The 18,116-nt window shown below is 58.4% G+C and overlaps 1 protein-coding gene across 6 annotated transcripts in view; it reads right to left on the reverse strand.

Moving 5' to 3' along the window:
- The window catches only part of TXNRD2 (thioredoxin reductase 2), a 34,500-nt gene that overhangs the window by 10,699 nt on the left and 5,685 nt on the right, over positions 1-18,116 (reverse strand). For 3 of the 6 annotated variants that reach the window (XM_081253429.1, XM_081253428.1, XM_081253433.1), the window contains exons 3-11: positions 16,191-16,247; positions 15,736-15,877; positions 15,205-15,279; positions 14,594-14,672; positions 14,092-14,154; positions 11,676-11,746; positions 6,056-6,075; positions 5,280-5,371; positions 3,486-3,660 (exon numbers count right to left, since the gene is read on the reverse strand). In XM_081253429.1, coding sequence (XP_081109555.1) covers positions 3,486-3,660; positions 5,280-5,371; positions 6,056-6,075; positions 11,676-11,746; positions 14,092-14,154; positions 14,594-14,672; positions 15,205-15,279; positions 15,736-15,877; positions 16,191-16,247 — 774 coding nt within the window. Of the gene's footprint in view, positions 1-1,431; positions 1,922-2,982; positions 3,239-3,485; positions 3,661-5,279; positions 5,372-6,055; positions 6,076-11,675; positions 11,747-14,091; positions 14,155-14,593; positions 14,673-15,204; positions 15,280-15,735; positions 15,878-16,190; positions 16,248-18,116 lie in introns of those variants that run through there. The other 3 variants (XM_081253430.1, XM_081253431.1, XM_081253432.1) reach the window with 3 other exon arrangements.

The raw sequence follows: 18,116 nt of genomic DNA on the forward strand, positions 1-18,116 counted from the left end.
GTAAACGGCAATGGCTTTTTGCTAAGACAAAGCCTGAAGAAGAGGAGATGGCTTCAGGGGCTGACTCCCCCTGCCTTGTCTCGAGGCAGGCACTCTGGACCCCGTAACAGCGGCCACCTGGGTGGGCTCTTCCAACTTGGGCAGGACTCCTGTGGCCCAGGGATGGACGTGCCAGAGCCTTCATCCTTCCCTGGAGGCTGGAGATGCTGAGGGGCCCGGGACCATTTCAGCTCCTGTTTTTTCCGAGGCCATGGTGCTCAAGCCATTCTTTAAAACAAGAGGAAGCTACACAGAAGCTGAGGGTTCCTGCTCGGAGGTGTCCACCCAGGGCCAGCCAGTCCTGCTCCTGTGCCCACCCCCACCCCCCCACAGCCAGGCTCCAGGCCACAAGTGGTTAACTGTGCGGGTGAACACGAGCCTGCGGCAGGCGGGCTGACTGTCTTCACTCAGCACCGTAATCGGCACATCTGCAGACAGGAAATCCTCCTCCTGCGAGTTCCCAGCCTGTTATCTAAGACACCTGGTGTGGGTGGGTGATTCACAGACAAACAATGAGCCGGCCCCCTGCACAGCAATTAACTGCTTTAGCTGCTAATGTGTTTAATCCACCACGTGGAGATCAAGGCTGCACTGAGGAACAGGCTGGCAGACTGCAGGGCCCACGTCCCATCCCCGCATCTGTGAGTCTCGTCGGCTGTGGCCAAGGCTGTCCACGTGGACCGTCCACAGAGCACGAGGCGCATCTTTCCCTTTTCATTTTTAACACGTCAAGTCCAGCCGGTGTGGATGCAGCACTGGCATCTGGGCAGACCTACAGTCTGCGAGCTCTTTGCCTCCTCAGCCGTGCTGCCCAGGTCGTTGTATTTTGACCTCCAGGATCACCCTTTGTTGCAAGTAGAAATAACACTTGGCTCAAGGCTTACCTGGTAAACGGGCAGAGAACATTCCCGGTTGTTAAACTGGGAAATGGTTCCTGAATGTTTACAAAACCCGGCGGGAGCAGTGGCCCCGCCAGCACTTGCCCGTGCAGACCCAGGAGGCGTGCCAGGAACCCGCCACCACAGCGCCGCCTCGGAAAGCAAGGTCAGAGGCCAAGGACTGTGAAAAGCTTCCACCCCCAGCATCAATCATGCCCGGCAGACTGTCTGGGGGATGCTCTTTTTGAAAATACAGAAAACAAAACCAGTTGGGGAGGGCTCCCAGGGCCTTGCCTGCCGCCCACCAGGGTCGTCTGGACGCTGGGAGGACCCTGAGGCTTTCCGAGGGCCCGGCCCCTCACCCTCTGGCTGCCGCCAGCAGCGTGGGCTCAGCTGATAGCATCTGGGTGCAGGCCTGCGCCTTAGTACAAAGGCGTTTGGGACCAAGCGGGAGGATGGGGGTACGAGTGGGAGGGGGAACCAGCCACCTCGTCAGTTAGAACGGATTTTAAATTAATAACAATCAGTTTATATTTCTGGGTCTGAGTAGCGTTCATCAAAATAAACCTACGTAAAATTTACTTTTACAATTTGGTCAAGAACATTTCCTCTGGTAATTTAGTGGATTTTGGTCAAGAGGCAGTAAGTTCACTCCGGGGCATTTCAGATCTTTGCCTTGTTCCTCAGAAGTGAATCGCTGACTCCTCCGGAGTTTATTTCATTTTCTGATTTCCCGCTACTCTGAGCATCTCAGCTTCTCAGAAGTGCACTGCTGCCTGGGCCCACCTCCGGGGACGCGGGGGCCTGGGCAGCCGGGGTGGACAAACGCTGGGGGACAGGCCCTCTGAGGGCTCAGCACACTCGCCAAGTGCTGTGGAGCCGGATAACAAGTCTGATGACCACACGGACTCAGAGCCCAGGCCCAGACGGGGGACGAGTGACCGGGCTCAGCACGAAGAGACCCACGGGCTGGAAACACGGGAGAATGAAGACACTGACCATCCCTACGTTTAAAATGCAAGTTGACAGATCAGGAAAAAGGGTCCCAAGCCCACGGGCCGCAGGCACCAAGGCAGGTGGGTGTCCCGGCAGGTGAGCCCACACGCCCTCGGGAGCAGGACCCGCAGCCCCTCTGTGGGGAGCCCCTCAAGGCGCCTGCACTCTCTGCTCCACCCTCAAAGCCCGTTCCTCTCCAGGCTAACCGTCCCAGCCCTGGCAGGGGCCCCCCACATCCACTCTCCCCTTCTCTGTGGGGGCAGTCAGGTGCAGGGAGGGCCCAGCCTGGGAGGGAGTGTGCCCGACAAGGTCACCAACAAGCCGTTTCTGCATGGTCACGCTTGCTCGGCCTTCACCCCCACAAACAGGTGGACCCATGCCTCTCAGGGAATGGGAGGCAGGGTGGCGGCCAGCCCACGCCTGCTGGGAAAGGCCCGGGGCCTCTGCCCTATCACTAGACGCTGCCTTTGCAAATCTGCAAAGTGTGATTTCTGGCAAGGCCGGGAGGACACCCACTCCCAACACGAGATGACCCACAGAGCTGAAGGCGGCCAGGGGTACGCGTCAGAAGCAACGAGAAGCTGGCTAGAAGCTACACATCTCCATTACATTCACATCTCCATTACGTTCACGTATTAACAGCAGCTGGCTTCTGCATGCCACTGTCCACAGCAGCATTTTCCAAGACACCCAGAAGACAGAAGCAACCAAAATGTCCACCGGCAAATGCCCGGATGAGCCTAGTGTGCCATATGCAGCACTGTCCACCTTCACAGGTTACGACACGGACAACCTCCAGGACACGATGCCAGTGAAGTAAGTCAGACAGAAAAAGGGAAACACTGTAGGGTCCCACTCACTTGAGGGACCTGGTCATCAGAGTCACAGAGACAGAAAGTAGGAGGGTGGGGGCCAGGGGCTGGGAGGGGGTGGGGGGTTATCTGATGGGGACAGAGTTTCCATTTGGGACGATGAAAAGTTCTGGAGATGGAGGGTGGTGTGTGAATGTACTTAATGTCACTGAACTGAGCACTTAAAAATGGTTAAGACAGTAAATTGTACGTTATATGTTAAAACAGTTTAAAAAAGGTAAAAACTCCATTATCGTTTGTATGTTATAAACAACTATCTTGAAGCTATGGTGGAAAACAAGTCTAATTTACTAAAAAAACACATCTACACCAAGGTTTAAAGTTAGTAGGAAATGTACGCGAGGCCTCGATAAACCGCCTGTAGAACTAACTAGTCTCCCCAACGAAAACCCAGCTGCCTGCGACCCACCATCCACAGCTCTTCCTTGGTTTTCATTTCCAGAACGAGGAGCGCTGGGGAAGAAAGACCAGGAGAGCACAGTGTGCTCGGACGGAGGAGGAGCGAGGCTGGTCAGGGCCGCCCCATGGCCTTTATCCAGCCCCCACCCCAGAGCCAGCAGGGTGACAAGCACCAGGAGTGGCAAGAAGGGGGCCAAGATGCCCAATGGAGGGGAAGGCGGCACGCCTTGTCCCCCGAGTGTGCGTAGGAGCACCTGGTCCCCGAGTGCGCGCAGGAGAACGGGGTCCTGAGCATCCTTACCTATGGCCCACAGGACGGTGTCAAAGGTGCCTGTGTCCTTCTTGTCGGAGGCGAGGTCCACCCAGGTGACCTGGAGCCGCCCGTCTGAGAGCCTCTCCACCCTCAAGGGGGTGCAGCCCCTCAGGATTCGGGTGCCATGAACCGCCATGTGCTCTGTGACCAAGGAAGCCATTTGCTGCAAAGCACAAGAGGACATGCCTTGAGGACCAGGCAGCAGTGGGAGTATCACTGCTGAGGCCTGTGGAGAGGACCTGGGCCTACAGCCTGAAAAGGCCCGGGGCCCCAGGGGAGCTGTCCAAAGGAAGAGGTCAGGGCCCCACGCCTTCTTCCAGGACGCCTCACACAGGCCGCCCCGCTCCAAGTGCCCTGCTTTCCATGGAGCTGAGGGCCAAGCCGGGAGAGCCTCTGGCGCCCCGACTCCCTCCAAATCTGAGGACCCAAGGCCCTCCGTTAGGGTGCATGTGACCTCTGGACTCTCTTTAGATGTTAGTTAACTGAGTCTTCACTGAAATGGCAGAGACGCACCCCTTCTGCCGGGCTCTGCCTACCTGCCCCGCCCTGGCTGGGGTCAGCAGTGGGGTAGCTGGGAGTGGAGATGGGCACCTCCGCTTCCCACCAAGAACTGCTAGGGGAGGTGGCACGGCATGAGGAGGTGCTGCAGGGGGTTCCTCCCTCCCAGCCCAGGCAGCTGTGTCCCCAGGGCCACGGTGGGGGCTCAAACAAGCCATCAGGAGAAAATACAAGTCACTGTTTAACTCCCCTGACTCAGGGGCCACCCCAGCATGAGGAGCTTTGTCTGTCCCCCAGGAACAGGTGGGCAGGCCACAAGGCCTCACCTGGAGCCTGCTCTCCCCCCGCTCCCCCGACTCCAGCCTGGTGACCCCACCATCTCTGTGTGCCAACCACATGCAGATTCTCCCTCTCCTGCTACCACGACCACCCGCCAACCTGGCTCTCCAGCTCAGCCTCATCGGCCCCCTTCTCCACGTCCCTGCGGGCCTCTGCCTCTCGGGCCCCATCTCCACCTGCGTCCAGCATGAGGCTCGAGGCCTTCCCTGGACGTGTGTCCCCGTGGCAGGTGCTCGGGCGTCTGCACTGAGCAGATGACAGGACAAAGGGGTGCACTGCCCCAGAGCTGTGCAATGGACAGTGCCCATCTCTGCAGGGCACCAGGAGCCTGGTGTCTTGACAATGACAACCCAGACCTGGATTTTAAAGTGACATCTCCTCGGAGGGTTTTTGGTTTAAAAAAAACTCCACACGCTCATAACGTGGGCACGTCCACCATCAGGGAGAGAGTCTGCGCCCCAGGGCCGGTGCTGCCCTGCACGGTGGACAGGGAGGTGGCGAGGCTGCAGTGGCCTGGCTCAGCATCACGTCTTTCCAGTCCATGGTGGCCGGGCCACCATCTCCCGTGACGGTCACCCAGGGCCTCACCAGCTGCCGCCTGCTCCCTGTCCATGCTGCCCTTGGATAGTGGAGCTCCTCGGACCTCAGGGGGCTCAGCGAGGAAGCCAGGACAGCACTTCTGCCCACACACGCCAGCCGCTTACTATTGGGTGAACTGACCTCATGGCCCGTGAGCTGGCCAGCATGCCCACGGTGTCCCTCTGGTCCCTGCCACGCTCCCCACATGCTGACCCTTGCTGCAATACGCTGGCAGGTGTTTATTTTGCCAACAATCTCCTCATTCGACTCAAGGGCCAGTTTCTAAAGACTGAGACCTCGCTCCCAGCCCACACCTGCACCTGCCTGGGCGGGCCACAGGTGGAGGGGACACCAGCCCGGCATTACCTGGTCGAAGGCCCGGAGAGGGACACTGCGTATCATGACAGTGGCATCCAGGCCGAGCCCAGTGAGGAAGCCAGCACACTCCAGGGCCACGTCTGCCAGAGCAGGCTAAGGAACGCTAACAGGAGCTAGGCAGCAAGACCCCCGGTGCCCCTGCCAGCAGCCCCCGTCTCCACCAGTCCCCAGCAGCCCAGAAGAGTCTCCAACACTGGCCGCAGAGACACTCTCCCCACCACCCCCATCTCTCAAACACACGTCCAGGGCAAGGTGGAGGCTCCCTTCAGCACCCACAGGCCAGGCGGGTTCTGCCTCCACGGGGCCTCTGTCCAGACTCCCTGGAGGTTAACCAAGGGGCCTGTGTGGTGAAGGACAGGAGATGTGCCCAGACCTCAGTGTCTCCGTCTTCCTGCAGACGTGCCCTCCACCCTCCCTGGTGTTACTGCTCCCTCTTAAGGAACCGGCCTGAGTGGGGCTGCTTTCCAGGGAGGACCGTCTGCCTCACGGCTGTGTCCAGCTGCCCAGCCAGCGAGTGGCTCAGGAAGAGCCTCCAGGAAGCCCCAGCCTCAAAGGTCAACCTCAAATTGTCCCTCGAGCACAGGTCATCCGCCCTGAGTGGGCCTGTAAGTGCCTGTAAGTGCCTGGTTCCAGGTGGCAGAGGGCAAGCCCCATGGGAGAGAGTGCGGTGAGGGGGGGAGGCGGGCCTGGGGCCCAAGCTTCCACTCTCAGGATGGTGAACACAGCTGTCTATCTGTCTGTCACCTGCACGCAGCAAAGGATACAGCTGGCCCCAACCACCAACCTGTAAGAGAGATGGACAGAGAGAGAGAAATTGAGTCTCACATGTGGCCTCCATGATGCATGCAGCCGTCCCTGGTGGGGCTCTGAGGGGGACGGGGCCCTGCAGCATTCATGCAGGGCGCCTGTCAGCTGACATGTCACTATTGCGGAGTCCCTGCGGCTAACTGTTCAAACAGGCTGTCCCAATGTACAAAACCCACTTCCCAGAGCTCCAGCTGTGAATGACAAACAGAGCTGCTGGTTTGGGAAATTGCCTGGTGGCGAAGGAATGAGTGGCCAGGGACAAAACAGCACGTCCCGGGGATGGGACTGAAGGCGGGACAAACATGGACGAAACCCAGTCAGAAGAAGCAGGAGGATTTTCCTTCTCTCCTAAGGAAAGTTCTGCCTTGGGTTCCTCTGGACCTCCTGCAGCCAGGCTGGAAAGAGACGGGGAGGCGCCAGACGTGGGGCGGCTCCTAGAAGCCCTGTCTGTGGGCAGAACACTCTGGGACCACGGGGCCCAGGCAGATGGCCCACCCCATGCCCACCCAGCCCCACTGCACACAGGCCTGTGGCTGGGAGAGTCAGCTCCCCGAGCAAGGGCAGCCAGGGAGAGGGACACAGGACGCTGGGACCCAGCAGGTCCTCTCCTGTTATTCAGCTGCACACACCCTGCATGCATACACGTGCATACACACACACACATACACACTTGCACACGTGTACCCATGAACAGAACTGAACACAGAGTGGAGACTCCCAGCCCGGGCGGCGTGTGGGTGGGCTTGTCAGATCACCCCTCAGCCTTTGAACGAGAGGAGGTGATGCAAGGATGGATAAGCAAATGTCAGCTCTGATCCCAGCAGGTACTAATGATATAATTCCATTTCAAACAGCAGCACATCTCTGGGAATACTGCTGCCAGTGCCCTGTGGGAAGCAACTGGCACACGGCTTCCTCTCAGGAGCTGGGACAGGACTGCTGGCATCCTGTGCAGGGTGAGTGGGGAGAGCTCGGTGTGTGAGGCACACACACATAGGCACAATGCACATGTCTGCGTGTGGGTACACTCAACGTTACAGAATCTGCCCTCCCTCAGTCTCGACGTGTATGGGGAAGGGGGCAAGCCTTTCTTTAAAATATGAAACTACGAGTTACTTAAAATGCAAACAGGCTTGAGCTGCTTTGAACATCCTGCCCCAACGCAAGGACCAATGGAGAGCATCCGTGTGGACCTCACAGTGCCCTGTGCTCCCACTCAGGGTGGCCATGGCCTGGGCAACTGTGACATCCAGTTGCCGGGGAGCCCACTGCCCGCCTGCTGGGCTGTCCTGCTCATCCGAGCCTTCCTGTCTCCGTAGAGCAGACCCTCTTGCGGGGGGCGGTGGCTGCGGCCTGAAGCCCGCAGCCCAGCTCCAGGCAACGCAGCAACATGGTCTCCTGATTTTGGCAAAAGCGTTTTGTTCCTGCAGCCCCCGGGCACCTCCCCAAGCCCTGCAGGGAGTAGGGTAGGGAGGCGGGGTGGGCCCCCCACTCCCACCTCCAGGTCATGGTACCCCCAGCCCCAGGCTACTGGCTCCAAGCCGCCAACAGAGGGCACATCTGGGGGATAGGCACTAGCCAGGCAGGGCCTCAGTGGGCGTCCTTGACCAAGCATGGGTGGCTGAAACCTCAGAGCGGGCAGGCGTCCACTGGCCCTGATGGTCACCTTGGGCCTCATCTTGTCTCCAAGAGGAAAGACGGTCAACAGTGTTGGTTTTCACTCCACCCTGCCCCCAGTTCATCAAATAAGTATTATTCTTCGAAAAATGCAGGATTCAAGGTCTTAACTAGAGAACTCCCTTCAAATGGGCTGGAGTGAGAAAACAGCAAAAATGGAGCTGGCGCCTGCGGGTGGGGTGCAGGCAGCCCTGAAGGGACGCTGCGTTTTTATTGGCAGGTTTGAAGCTGAAGATGGGCTTTGCCGGCCACCTAGGAGACCCCAGCCTGGGTGGGGCTGAGGCTGGTGCCAAGGCACAGTGCCCAGGGCAGGCCCTGCCAGCAAAGGGAGGACCTGGGGTGGCAGGGCCTCTGAGGACTGGACACACGGCCTCACACTGCAGCAGGACACCCCATGGGGGCTCCACCTGCACCCAGAGCCCCGCTCAGCTGTGTGTGTGTTCGGGGAGCCCCCCTGTGTGCCCTTCGGTGCTGCAAACACTGTACTCCAAGGCATAACTGCCGTGGGATTAGCCTGATCACAGGGCTGGCTCTCTCCTTAAAGTCTGAAGGGGGAGGAAGCAGAAACAAAGCCTTCCTTCAGACCTTGGAGCCCCAGCTTAAAGAGCTCTCCCCCTGCCTCTTGAGTCTGAAGGCCCCGATCCGCTCCCCGGGGGTGCACCCACACAGCATGGGGGCCCTGCAGCTGTCCCGCCAGTGCAGGAAATGCTGGGGCCATGGAGCTCGGGGCCCCCAGGAGCAGCTGGACACAGGATGTCCAGAAAGCACCAAGACTCTCAGGGGCAAAGGCAGGTGGGGCAACCACGGAGGCTGAGGGCCGGCTCTCCAGGCCTGAGCTGCTGGCCACCCAGCCTCACGCAGATGCCTCTGAGCCGCCAGCCGCGGCCCGCACCCCATCGTGGGGAGGAAGACAGGACACCATGGAGCCCACGGGCCCTTGGGAGCCGGCCAGTGGAGGCTCCACCGCTGCAGGCCGAGGCCAGGCACGCTGGGCACCCCCAGCCGCCGGCTGGCCTCCTGGCCGGGGCCAAGTGGAAAGGTCCCGCCCGGCTTCGGGAGGCCTCCAGGGCCGGGGGCAGCCCTCGGGTCCATATTCATTTCAGCTCCATTTTAAAGGCGAGTTAAAATAAACACGGGGAATATTTATAAGGCAAATAAATCTGGCAGAAACAGCCCCTCGGAGTGTGAGCAGAGGCCCCCCCGGCCCAGCCCAAGCTGATAAAATACAGAAATGCTACTGTAGACCCTCGGGCTTATTTTGACTGCGGGCAGGAATGTAAGGAGTAAACACTGACTCCCGTATCACACTGTTACAACTTGCATCCACAGCTCCGCACAAAAGCTGCGTTTCACAGAAGCATCGTACAGGGATATATCTCCAGCTTAATTTTTAAAAAAACCATTTCCTCACATAAATCATGCTCAGAACGGAACGGGTGACTGATACATTGCAAACACTTTTTTCCTTAAACAATAACATACCTAGATTCCTTCTAAACGAAAGAGCTTTTGAAAAAAAAGTCTTCTAAACGTTTTTTTTTCTGAAGAAAATAAACACTTTCCTGACCCCAATATCTGGGGCTGTCTTCCCGGCCGTGCAGGCCGCTGCCCCAGCACGTGGTCACTGGGGGCAGCTGCACGGGGCCCCTGCGCCCGGGCCTCCTTCCGGCCTGTGCGGCCTCTCCGCGCACCAGCCTCCGGTGAGCAGCGGGCAGTGAGAGCCACCAGACACCGGCCCCTCCTGGAGGTAGACTTGGCTCTCAAAATGTAACAGGGAAATAGCAAACAAGAGAAAATAAAACACACAGGAACTAATTTAAGAAAAGACCAGGATTCAGAAACTGCTGGCCTTCGGTAATGGGCGGAGATTACCGGGCCACACGGGCGGCCTCGGCCAGGCCAGAAGCACCAAGCGGGGAGCCAGTGTCCAGGCGGCCGCAGGTTGAAGGCCATAGGCACCATGGTCTCCACAGTCCACCTCGGAGAGGCTGGCAAAGTGCCTCAGTGACCCAGAGAAATCAATGTGCAAGAAAACAACGCAGGTCTGAAGATCACACTGGGCACTTGCGCAGCGGTAGGGACCCCGAATCAGGGCCAGAGCAGGACTGGGCTCTGCTTGGAGGAGCTTCCAGGCTGGTGGGAAGGGCTGGTGGTGGATGCATGGGACCCCGTCTCTGCTGCAGATGTGCTGCAGACGCCCCAAGGCCCCGGGACCCATAGGAAGTAAAGGGCTTTTGTCAAAAAAGATCTTGGCGGGGGGAAAGGCCCTCCTGAACATGCAATAAATCTAACAGCCATTAAGTGTAAAAGAGCCTAAGCTACACTTAAAAAAAGAAAACCCAAAACATTTGTATGTCACATTTGTATGTTACGTGAGTTAAAAGGACAAGCTGAGAAAATCTGCAATTGTAAACAACATGGGATCTCAGCCCTGACAGCAAACCTGCAGGAAGATAAGAAAGAGAAAAGCCAGAGAGCAGGCCCAGGAGCGAGCAGCCCCCATTCACAGCCACACACACTCATACTCACAGACACAGACACACGCTCACTCACAGACACACACTCATGACTCACACACTCAATTTTAAATGGCCAATAATTACACAAAAGACCACATAATAGCAAACGCAAATGAAACCAGGCCACATTTAACCTACTAGTCAGAGACAAAACAACAAATAGCCCAGACACTATGGCGTAAAGAGAAAATGTGATAAATGTGACATCAGAAAAATTAACAACTATTGCCAAGTCGAAGCACCAACCACAGCCTGGGGCCCCTGTGGGAGGCGAGGCGGTGGCCAGGGCCAGGAGCCTGACCGCAGATGGAAGTGGCTGCACTCCCTCCACCCCCCCACAGGGAGCAGGAGAGGCTCCCTTCCCTTCAGGCCCCATGGAAATGCCCAGGCAGCATGAGGCAGGAAGCACAGCACAGGCGCCCGGCCGGGACCGCAGTTCTCTACTGCGGACACAGCCCTGACCGCGCACACAACACATAAGAAACACTGAGACAACAAGAAGACGCACGTCGGGGTTTTCACTGCAGCCTTTCACAACGAGGTGGCCGCGAGTGGTGGGAGGTCACACCAAGCCACCCCCATGCCAGGGGCTGTGCCCAGCCCTGAACAAGGACACCTCATGAGGCTGGGATAGCAAGGACAAGCAGAGCACGGCACGAGCACACGCACAAGGTCTCACACATGTGCTCACGTGTTCACACACGTGCTCACGTGTACACATACATGCCCTCACCCATGCTGACACACACACTTGCACACGCCTGCCCACCCCGGGCATGCCCTCGGGCCATCGGGAGCTGGTCCCCCCGCAGCCCAGCACTGTGACAGCTGAGCCTCTTTCGCCCTCTGGTGGCCTCTATGGTCCCTGCGAGCATGAGGTCTCTTCAGTGCCCAGGCAGCAGCACCCAGACCTGGATCCCATGCCAGGAGTGAAGCCGGGCCTTGGCCACGGGGGGGCCAGTCACGCTGCAGGCCTGGCTTCACAGCTGGGCTCTGGTTTCTGGCAGCCCGAGCCTTTGCTGATTTCAGGGAAGCCCAGGTGACAAACATGAAAACGGGGACGTTTGATTGGAGCTGAAGGGGGACCAGGGCTTTCCCCCAGGGCCCACCCACCTACCCGCCCACCCAGATGGCCCTGAGGACCCGCTGGGACCTGCGGCTCCTGGGAACCCTGGTGAAAACCTGCGCCCCAGACAATAACGGCCACGCACTGTAACTCAGTCCTGGGAGAGTGTCAGCCCCAAACGGGCACAGGGCCGGGCTTTTTGCCCTTCCCTCAGGTAGGCAGGAAAGAATGCGCTACAGAGGGGCAGTGGCATGTGCTCCCCACCTGGCTTTGTGCACAGGGGAGTGGGGCCTCTTGGGCACCCCCAGGCCTTACGTTTTTCCAGGGGACTCCTTCAGCCAGAAGATGTCATCGCTCGTAATTCCATATTCCAAGGCACCTTCGATCTATCCGGGAAAAGGGTCAATGTGAGGCCCGCGTCCCCGGCTGCCCACAGGGCTCCCTCAGAGGACGCCCAGTTTGCAGACACAACTGGGCCAGAACCACCTTCCCACATGTGGCTGCACCTCCTCGGGTGCGGCCTCTGCGACAGGGACACGGCCGCTCCCTGGGGGGCCCGGAGCAGCGGCTCCTTCCTCTGGCTCTCCAGGACTCCCCCCAGATCCAGACCCAGGGCTGTGGGGAGCGAGGGGTGAAGCGGGGTGGTCCGGCTCCCAGGGCGCCAGGTTGAAGGCTGGAGGCTGGATGCGACCGACCGGGGGCCCTTGAGGGACAGCATGGTGGGCCCTGTGCCTGGGAGTTGTCCAGGTCACCCCATACCCCAGCAGGTGGGGGACACAGGACACGTCCTCTCTATGGCCCCTGAGAGTCAGATGTGCTGGGAGAGAGGAAATGGATTTCAAACAGTTTACGGTTCCAATTGGCAAAAAAAATAAAGTCAGGAATTTCTTAAGTTTGCTCAAGAAGATCGAAAGGTCTGGATATCAAAGGGACTAAAACACAACAAGTGTTGGCAGGCACCAGGGCGGGCAGCCAAGAGCAGAGTGGTCACTGAGCTTCCCCAGGACCCGAGGCTCCCGCTTCACCCCACCCCCAACCCCACCCCGCCCCTCAGGCAAGCGGACAGCAGGGAGAGGCCAGGCCAGTCCCCTCGCAGGCACTCTGGCAGCCACGTGCAGGGTGGAGCTGAGCTGATCCCTGGGTCCCAGGAACTGACCACGGCCATCAGGGACTTTGAGTGGAGCCAACGTGGGCCCAGCTGTGGGTGAGGGATCACTGATGGTCACCACTTGGCCCCTGCCTATGTGGCTACTGGAACAAGCACCCTCCCCTCCTATGGAGCCACACATCCTGCCCAGGGCCACCTGGTACAGCTGTCTGGTCCCCTCTGGAAGCTGCTCTTGCTGGGCTGACAGCGGCAGGGGCCGCATTGCGGTCCTGAGAACTGGCGTGTGCACTTGCCTTGGCGCCCTCTCAGCTCCTGTTTCCAGTGGAAGCACAGAACTGGACGGAGGTTCAGATTTATGAGTCTGCGAGGACGCAGAACCACGCCCTTGGTCCTCCCCATCCACCTGTCTGGGCCTATGTCTGGGTCTGGGGCCCTCCAAGCCCCGCAGAGGCAGGTGGTGGGGGCGAAGGCAGAGCGCCCCCCACCAGGCTGAGCGCTGAGGGTGGGGTGCCTCGCAAAGACGGGGAGACTTCCTGGGTCTGGTGTTTAAGCACATCTCTGCCCAGTCACTAGCTGGCCACTGAGCAGAGGCCTCAGTAGCCTCACAGGACACAGAATAAAGAGTTTACAAAATCGGTCCAGAAAAATCACCCAACAGCCAAGCAGCAATAAACGAAATCCCAAAGTGGAGGGAGATCCTAGCTTCCAGAGTGAACATGTCATTTTATTTGAAATGATCACTTTTCAGCAAAACATCACAAGACACGAGAAGAAACCAAAAAGGATGAACCCCACGCACTGCAGGTGGGGATGTAAATGGTGAGGCTGCCCCCCGCCCCCGGGGCCTGGGACCTCCACCCCCAGGTGTCTGCCCAGGAGAAGGGACAACTCGCATCCACATGGGCTCCCAGCAGCGTCACTCATAACAAAGTGGAAACAACCCAGAGGTCCACCACGCAAGCGGACAACAGAATGTCACACCCACCGCGGAACATCACTCAGCGGTAAGCTGGTCAAAGAGGCTATGCATCTCATCCCACTGATGTGAAACATCCAGAACAGGCAAATCCACAGAGACAGAGAGCAGGCTGCTGGGGCCGGGGGAGGGGGGCGGGAGCAACGGCTGATGGGGCCAGGGTTTCGTTCTGGGCGGGTGAAACATTCTGAGATTCAGTAGTGGGTCCGACGGGTGAACGACTCTGAATAAACTGGAACTCACTGGACTGTACCCTTTGAAAGGGTGCATTTTATGGTATGTGAGTTTCATGTCAACTAAAGAACAAGATTTGGGTTTGGGGGAGGAGGAACCAGGCTTAAGTCCCAAACGTTCCAACATTCTGAGGCTAAAAAGGAGGAATCAACAAGGGAGATAGAGAAGTGACGTGGGGACAGGAAGAGGGCAGGCAGGGGCCGGCCCAGCAGCTGAGGAACGTGAGAGCCGCTCTCGGGACTCAGCCAAGTGGGGATGTGGGAACCTGGCTCAGCAGAGGGCACTCGAGAGCACGGGCAGTAGAAAGTGACAGCTGTGAGCACAGGGCCACTTAGACGAAAGGGGGGAGTGGGAGGTGCATGTCACCAGACCATGAACGGGGTGGAGGGGTGGGGGCTCCTGAGGACACTCACGTGCGTGGGGTACCTCGGCCGCCCTCCAGTGGCGATGACGATGTGGTCGGCTGAAAGCAGAGTCTGAGAAGAAACCGAGAAAGCCAGTCACCCAGGTCACCTGCAGTCCCCATTCGAGGGCTCCACCAGCTTCCCCATCACAGCCTCTGCCCTGCAGTGTGGACCCTGTGGCAGCAGCCCCAGGGACTGGCAGGAGAGCCTCTAAGTCCAAGCACTTCACAGTTTACACAGCATTGCACGGGGTGTAAGGTCTCCTGGAATCCCCACAAACCCCTGCAGGGCTGCAGCCGCCTGAGCAGTGGGCAGCCTGGCGTGGTCACTTCCTCCTTCACAAAGAATTAGACTGGCCTCGGCCCAGAGGAACGTCCTATCAATCCCAGCAGCGCTGATCTCCAAGGACAGCACTGAGACCAAGCAGAGCTGAGGTCCACCCGCCTGGGCCACAGACTGACCCATGGACTGGCCCGTGCTGCCCCAGGGGCCCCGGGATGCAGGCGCTCACCTCTTCCCCACCTTTTGAGACACCACAAACCATGTGTGGGTTGACAAAGCTGGCCTTGAAGTTAAAGTACTTCACTTTTCTGCAAAATAAAAATAGGATGTTCAAACATTTCCTCTGCAAATGAGGCATCACCTCAGGATTAAATAGGGAGCACTAGGCAGACGGCTACAGTGTGAGCTCGGGCCACCCACGGCTCACGAGGGGCAAAAGGAGTGTGCGGATCTGCACCGGGAAGCATGGGGAGCAGCTGCTGTCTCCCCTGGGTTCTCTGGTACGTGGTGACCATAGCTGCCATGGAGGGGTGTCTTAAGGGCCCAAGCTCAGCCCCGGTGTGTGAGGACAGAGGTGGCCGGGCCTCCACCGAGGTCAGTCCTGTTACCTGGACACCCTCCACCAGGAAGGGGAGGCCCCCACATGCATCCAGTTACCCTCCCCCCAAAACACCCACGGACCTCCTGCTGGTGAGGGGAGTGCCCAGCAGGGAGGCGGAAAGAGCAGGCACCGTGAGGGGCGAGGTGGCCGGGCTTTCTAACCCGGGTCTCACGCCTCCTCCTCCCAGGGAGTCCTCACGTGTCCCAGGACCCGCCCAGAGCTTAGCGTGGTGTCAGTACCTGTCCTGCAGCTGGACCCGGTGCCCCCAGTTCAGGGACTTCACGTGGTTCTGAACGGCTTCTGCCATTTTCCCCCTGTTGACACAAAGCACGATGCGTAAAGCCACCACACAAGTGTCAGCTGCAGGTCCCGCCACAGATTATTAGAGGCAAACAGCCCTTAACAGAAATGCCCAGAGGCAGAGGGGTTTCTCAAGGTGGTAAAGGTGACGTCTGTCCCCACGGCTGCCGCCCCCAGGCTAGGTTTGGGGCTTCAGACCGAGGGGCTCCGAGCGGACCACGTGCCACCCGCCAGGCCTGAAGAACTGCAGCCTTTGGGCCGAGCGTCCTTCCAGGGGTGTCCTGGGCGCCGTGGGCAAGTGGCAGCATCCCAGGCTCCACCCAGGGGATGTGCAGCCCCCACTGTGGAGATCACCAAAAACGTCTCTAGACTTTGCCCACTGCTGGGGGCCCAGACGTGTCCCCAGGTGAGAATCGCGCCCGCAGCTCCTGCGAGGCTGATGGGATCGGCCGTCCCCCATGCGCTCTCACCAGTTGTGCTGGGGCTGGGCCACCTTCCAGCCGTAGTGGGAGGCGTCGTGGATCATGCCCCCTAGCAGCGCCGCCTGGTGCATCAGCTTCTTGGGGATGCAGCCGACGTTCACGCAGGTGCCACCAAGGCCCCACCGGGTGCCTGGGGAGGTGGGAAGAGCACACAGACAGGGTTCAGGTGAGCCAGGCCAGCCCTGCTGTACAGCTGTTTCCAATTCCTTTTAGTTGCTTTAACTCCAACGCGGCCCAGGTGAACCTGCCGTGTGGACGCGTCGGCTGCGGTTGCATTCAGACTTGGTTTAAATGAGGAGGATGAGGAACCTACAGTGATGGCAGCTCCCCCAAGAAGCAGGACGCCGTCCGGCGACTGGGAAGCAGTCCAGGGCTCAGCCACCCTCTGTATGTGATCCCCCCACCTTCCCCAGGACACGCGGCTCCCGGCGGGGGCTGCCTACCTCGGGGGGAAGGCTCCACGTAGTCCACCACGGCCACCTTCTTCCCCAGCTGAGCGGCTAGAAAGACCAGAGAAGCAGGCAGGTGAGTACAACCAGGGACTGATTCAGGGTCGGGGACCCCAGGAGCCCATGAGGCCCAGAGGAGGCTGGGGAAGGACCGGGCCAGCAGCCGCCCACGAGCTATGCAGCCGGGTCTCCCACTGCCTCTGTTCCCAGCTATGCTGCCCCTAGATGGGCACCCCGACCTCTTCCTGACCGCAGGCTCTGCACCACCCACCACAGCAGTGCTGGGATGCGCCCCCCCCCCGCCACCTGGTTGCAAGTCCAGCACAGGCCCAGGGCCCACCCCAAGCACACTCCCTGGAGGCATCACAGGGAGGCCCCCGGCTCGCTCCTCAGGCCCTCCCTCACTCCTCTCTTCCCCAGACACCATGTGGGGTGCCCCTCGGTCTACCCTGGTCAAAGCCCCCAGGTGGACGTTTGCTGCCTCCTCTCAAGGTGAGGAAATGGAAGCTCGGAGGTCAAATGGCAGGTCCAGGTCAGCCAGGCCCCAAGACCAGGGCTCCAAACTGCACCCCTGCCTGGAGCCCCCAGCTATCAGCAGGCTCCCCCAGCCACAAGCCCCAGGTTCTGAGGCCAGGACTAATCACGGGCTTCCCGCTGGCTTGCCTGTGGCACTGCATCAGCCAGCCCTGGTCCCTGGCTGTGACGGCCCCGAGGGCACGCCCCACTTGTATGTCACGAGCTCACGAGTGTTTGAAACACTACAGAACATGCTTGATTCATGGCTACCAGCTACCAAGATAGAACCAAATTTTAGAAGTCTTCATTAACAAAACCATTTCATTCAACTGAATCAAGATGGGATCCCAGTGCTTGATTTAAAGTCTCCGGCCAAGGGGACACCTCAGACATACCAACGCCCGGCTCCCAGGTCTGATCAGGATGGAGCAACGGGGACCAGAGTTAGCCTGCTGCTCAAAATAACCAAAAATCCTGACAAAATACGTGAAATAATGGTTTCAAGAAACTGAATAAACGAAAACAAAGGCCAGCAATCTCTGAGAGACAGGAAAGGGACGAGGTGAGCCCTGCGACCAGAGAGTCTGAAGGACACAGCACGGAGGGGGCCCAGGCAGGTCCAGCAGGCTCCCGGGCTGAGAGTTCCTGGGACAGAGGAGAGAGAGGAGAGAGAGGGGAAAGTACCTAAGGCCGGGACAGTGCTGCTCCCAGAAGCCAGCCTGGAGAAACGTTAACTCCTGGAGCACTGGGTGAGCATTAGGAAGGTCATGCCTCAGCAGTTGAGAATAATTAGCCCTAGACTGGGCACAGTGCCAGAGCGCCTAACAAATCTTAAGCAGAAGACTCAAAAAGATCAAACTGTCTGTAGCTATATCCCAGAACATGCCCAGAAATATTTCTAGGAGTATAAAAATATCCAGAAACCAGCAAGGTAAAGTCCAAAGTGTCTGGCACTCAAACTAAAATTACCAGGCACACAAAGAAGCAGGAAAATACAGCCCTTAAAGGGAAAAATAGTCAATGGAAACTGACCAAGAACTGACACCAACGTCAGAATTAGTGGGAAAAAAAGTAAAACAGGTGTTTTAACTGTATTCCACATGTTCAAAAAGTCAAGAAATAACATGGAAGATAGAAAAAAGGACCCAACCCAGTTGAACTGTAGAGATGAATACTGCACCGAGTGGGGTTCATGGTCGAGTAGACATCGCACACTCTTTTATTAATGAATTTGAAAACAGGAATAGAAACTATCCACAATAGAAAGAGCGCTCATGGGCTCTGGGACAACCCAGAGCAGCCAGATGCTCAAGTCCCTTACAGAAAATGGTGCAGCATCTGTAGTAACCTTTACCTTAAATCATCTCTAGATTATAACACCTAACACAACGTTAACACTAAGTA

This window comes from Mesoplodon bidens (genome assembly GCF_964165515.1).
Source record: "Mesoplodon bidens genome assembly, chromosome: 13".
NCBI classification, from domain to species: Eukaryota; Metazoa; Chordata; class Mammalia; order Artiodactyla; family Ziphiidae; genus Mesoplodon; species Mesoplodon bidens.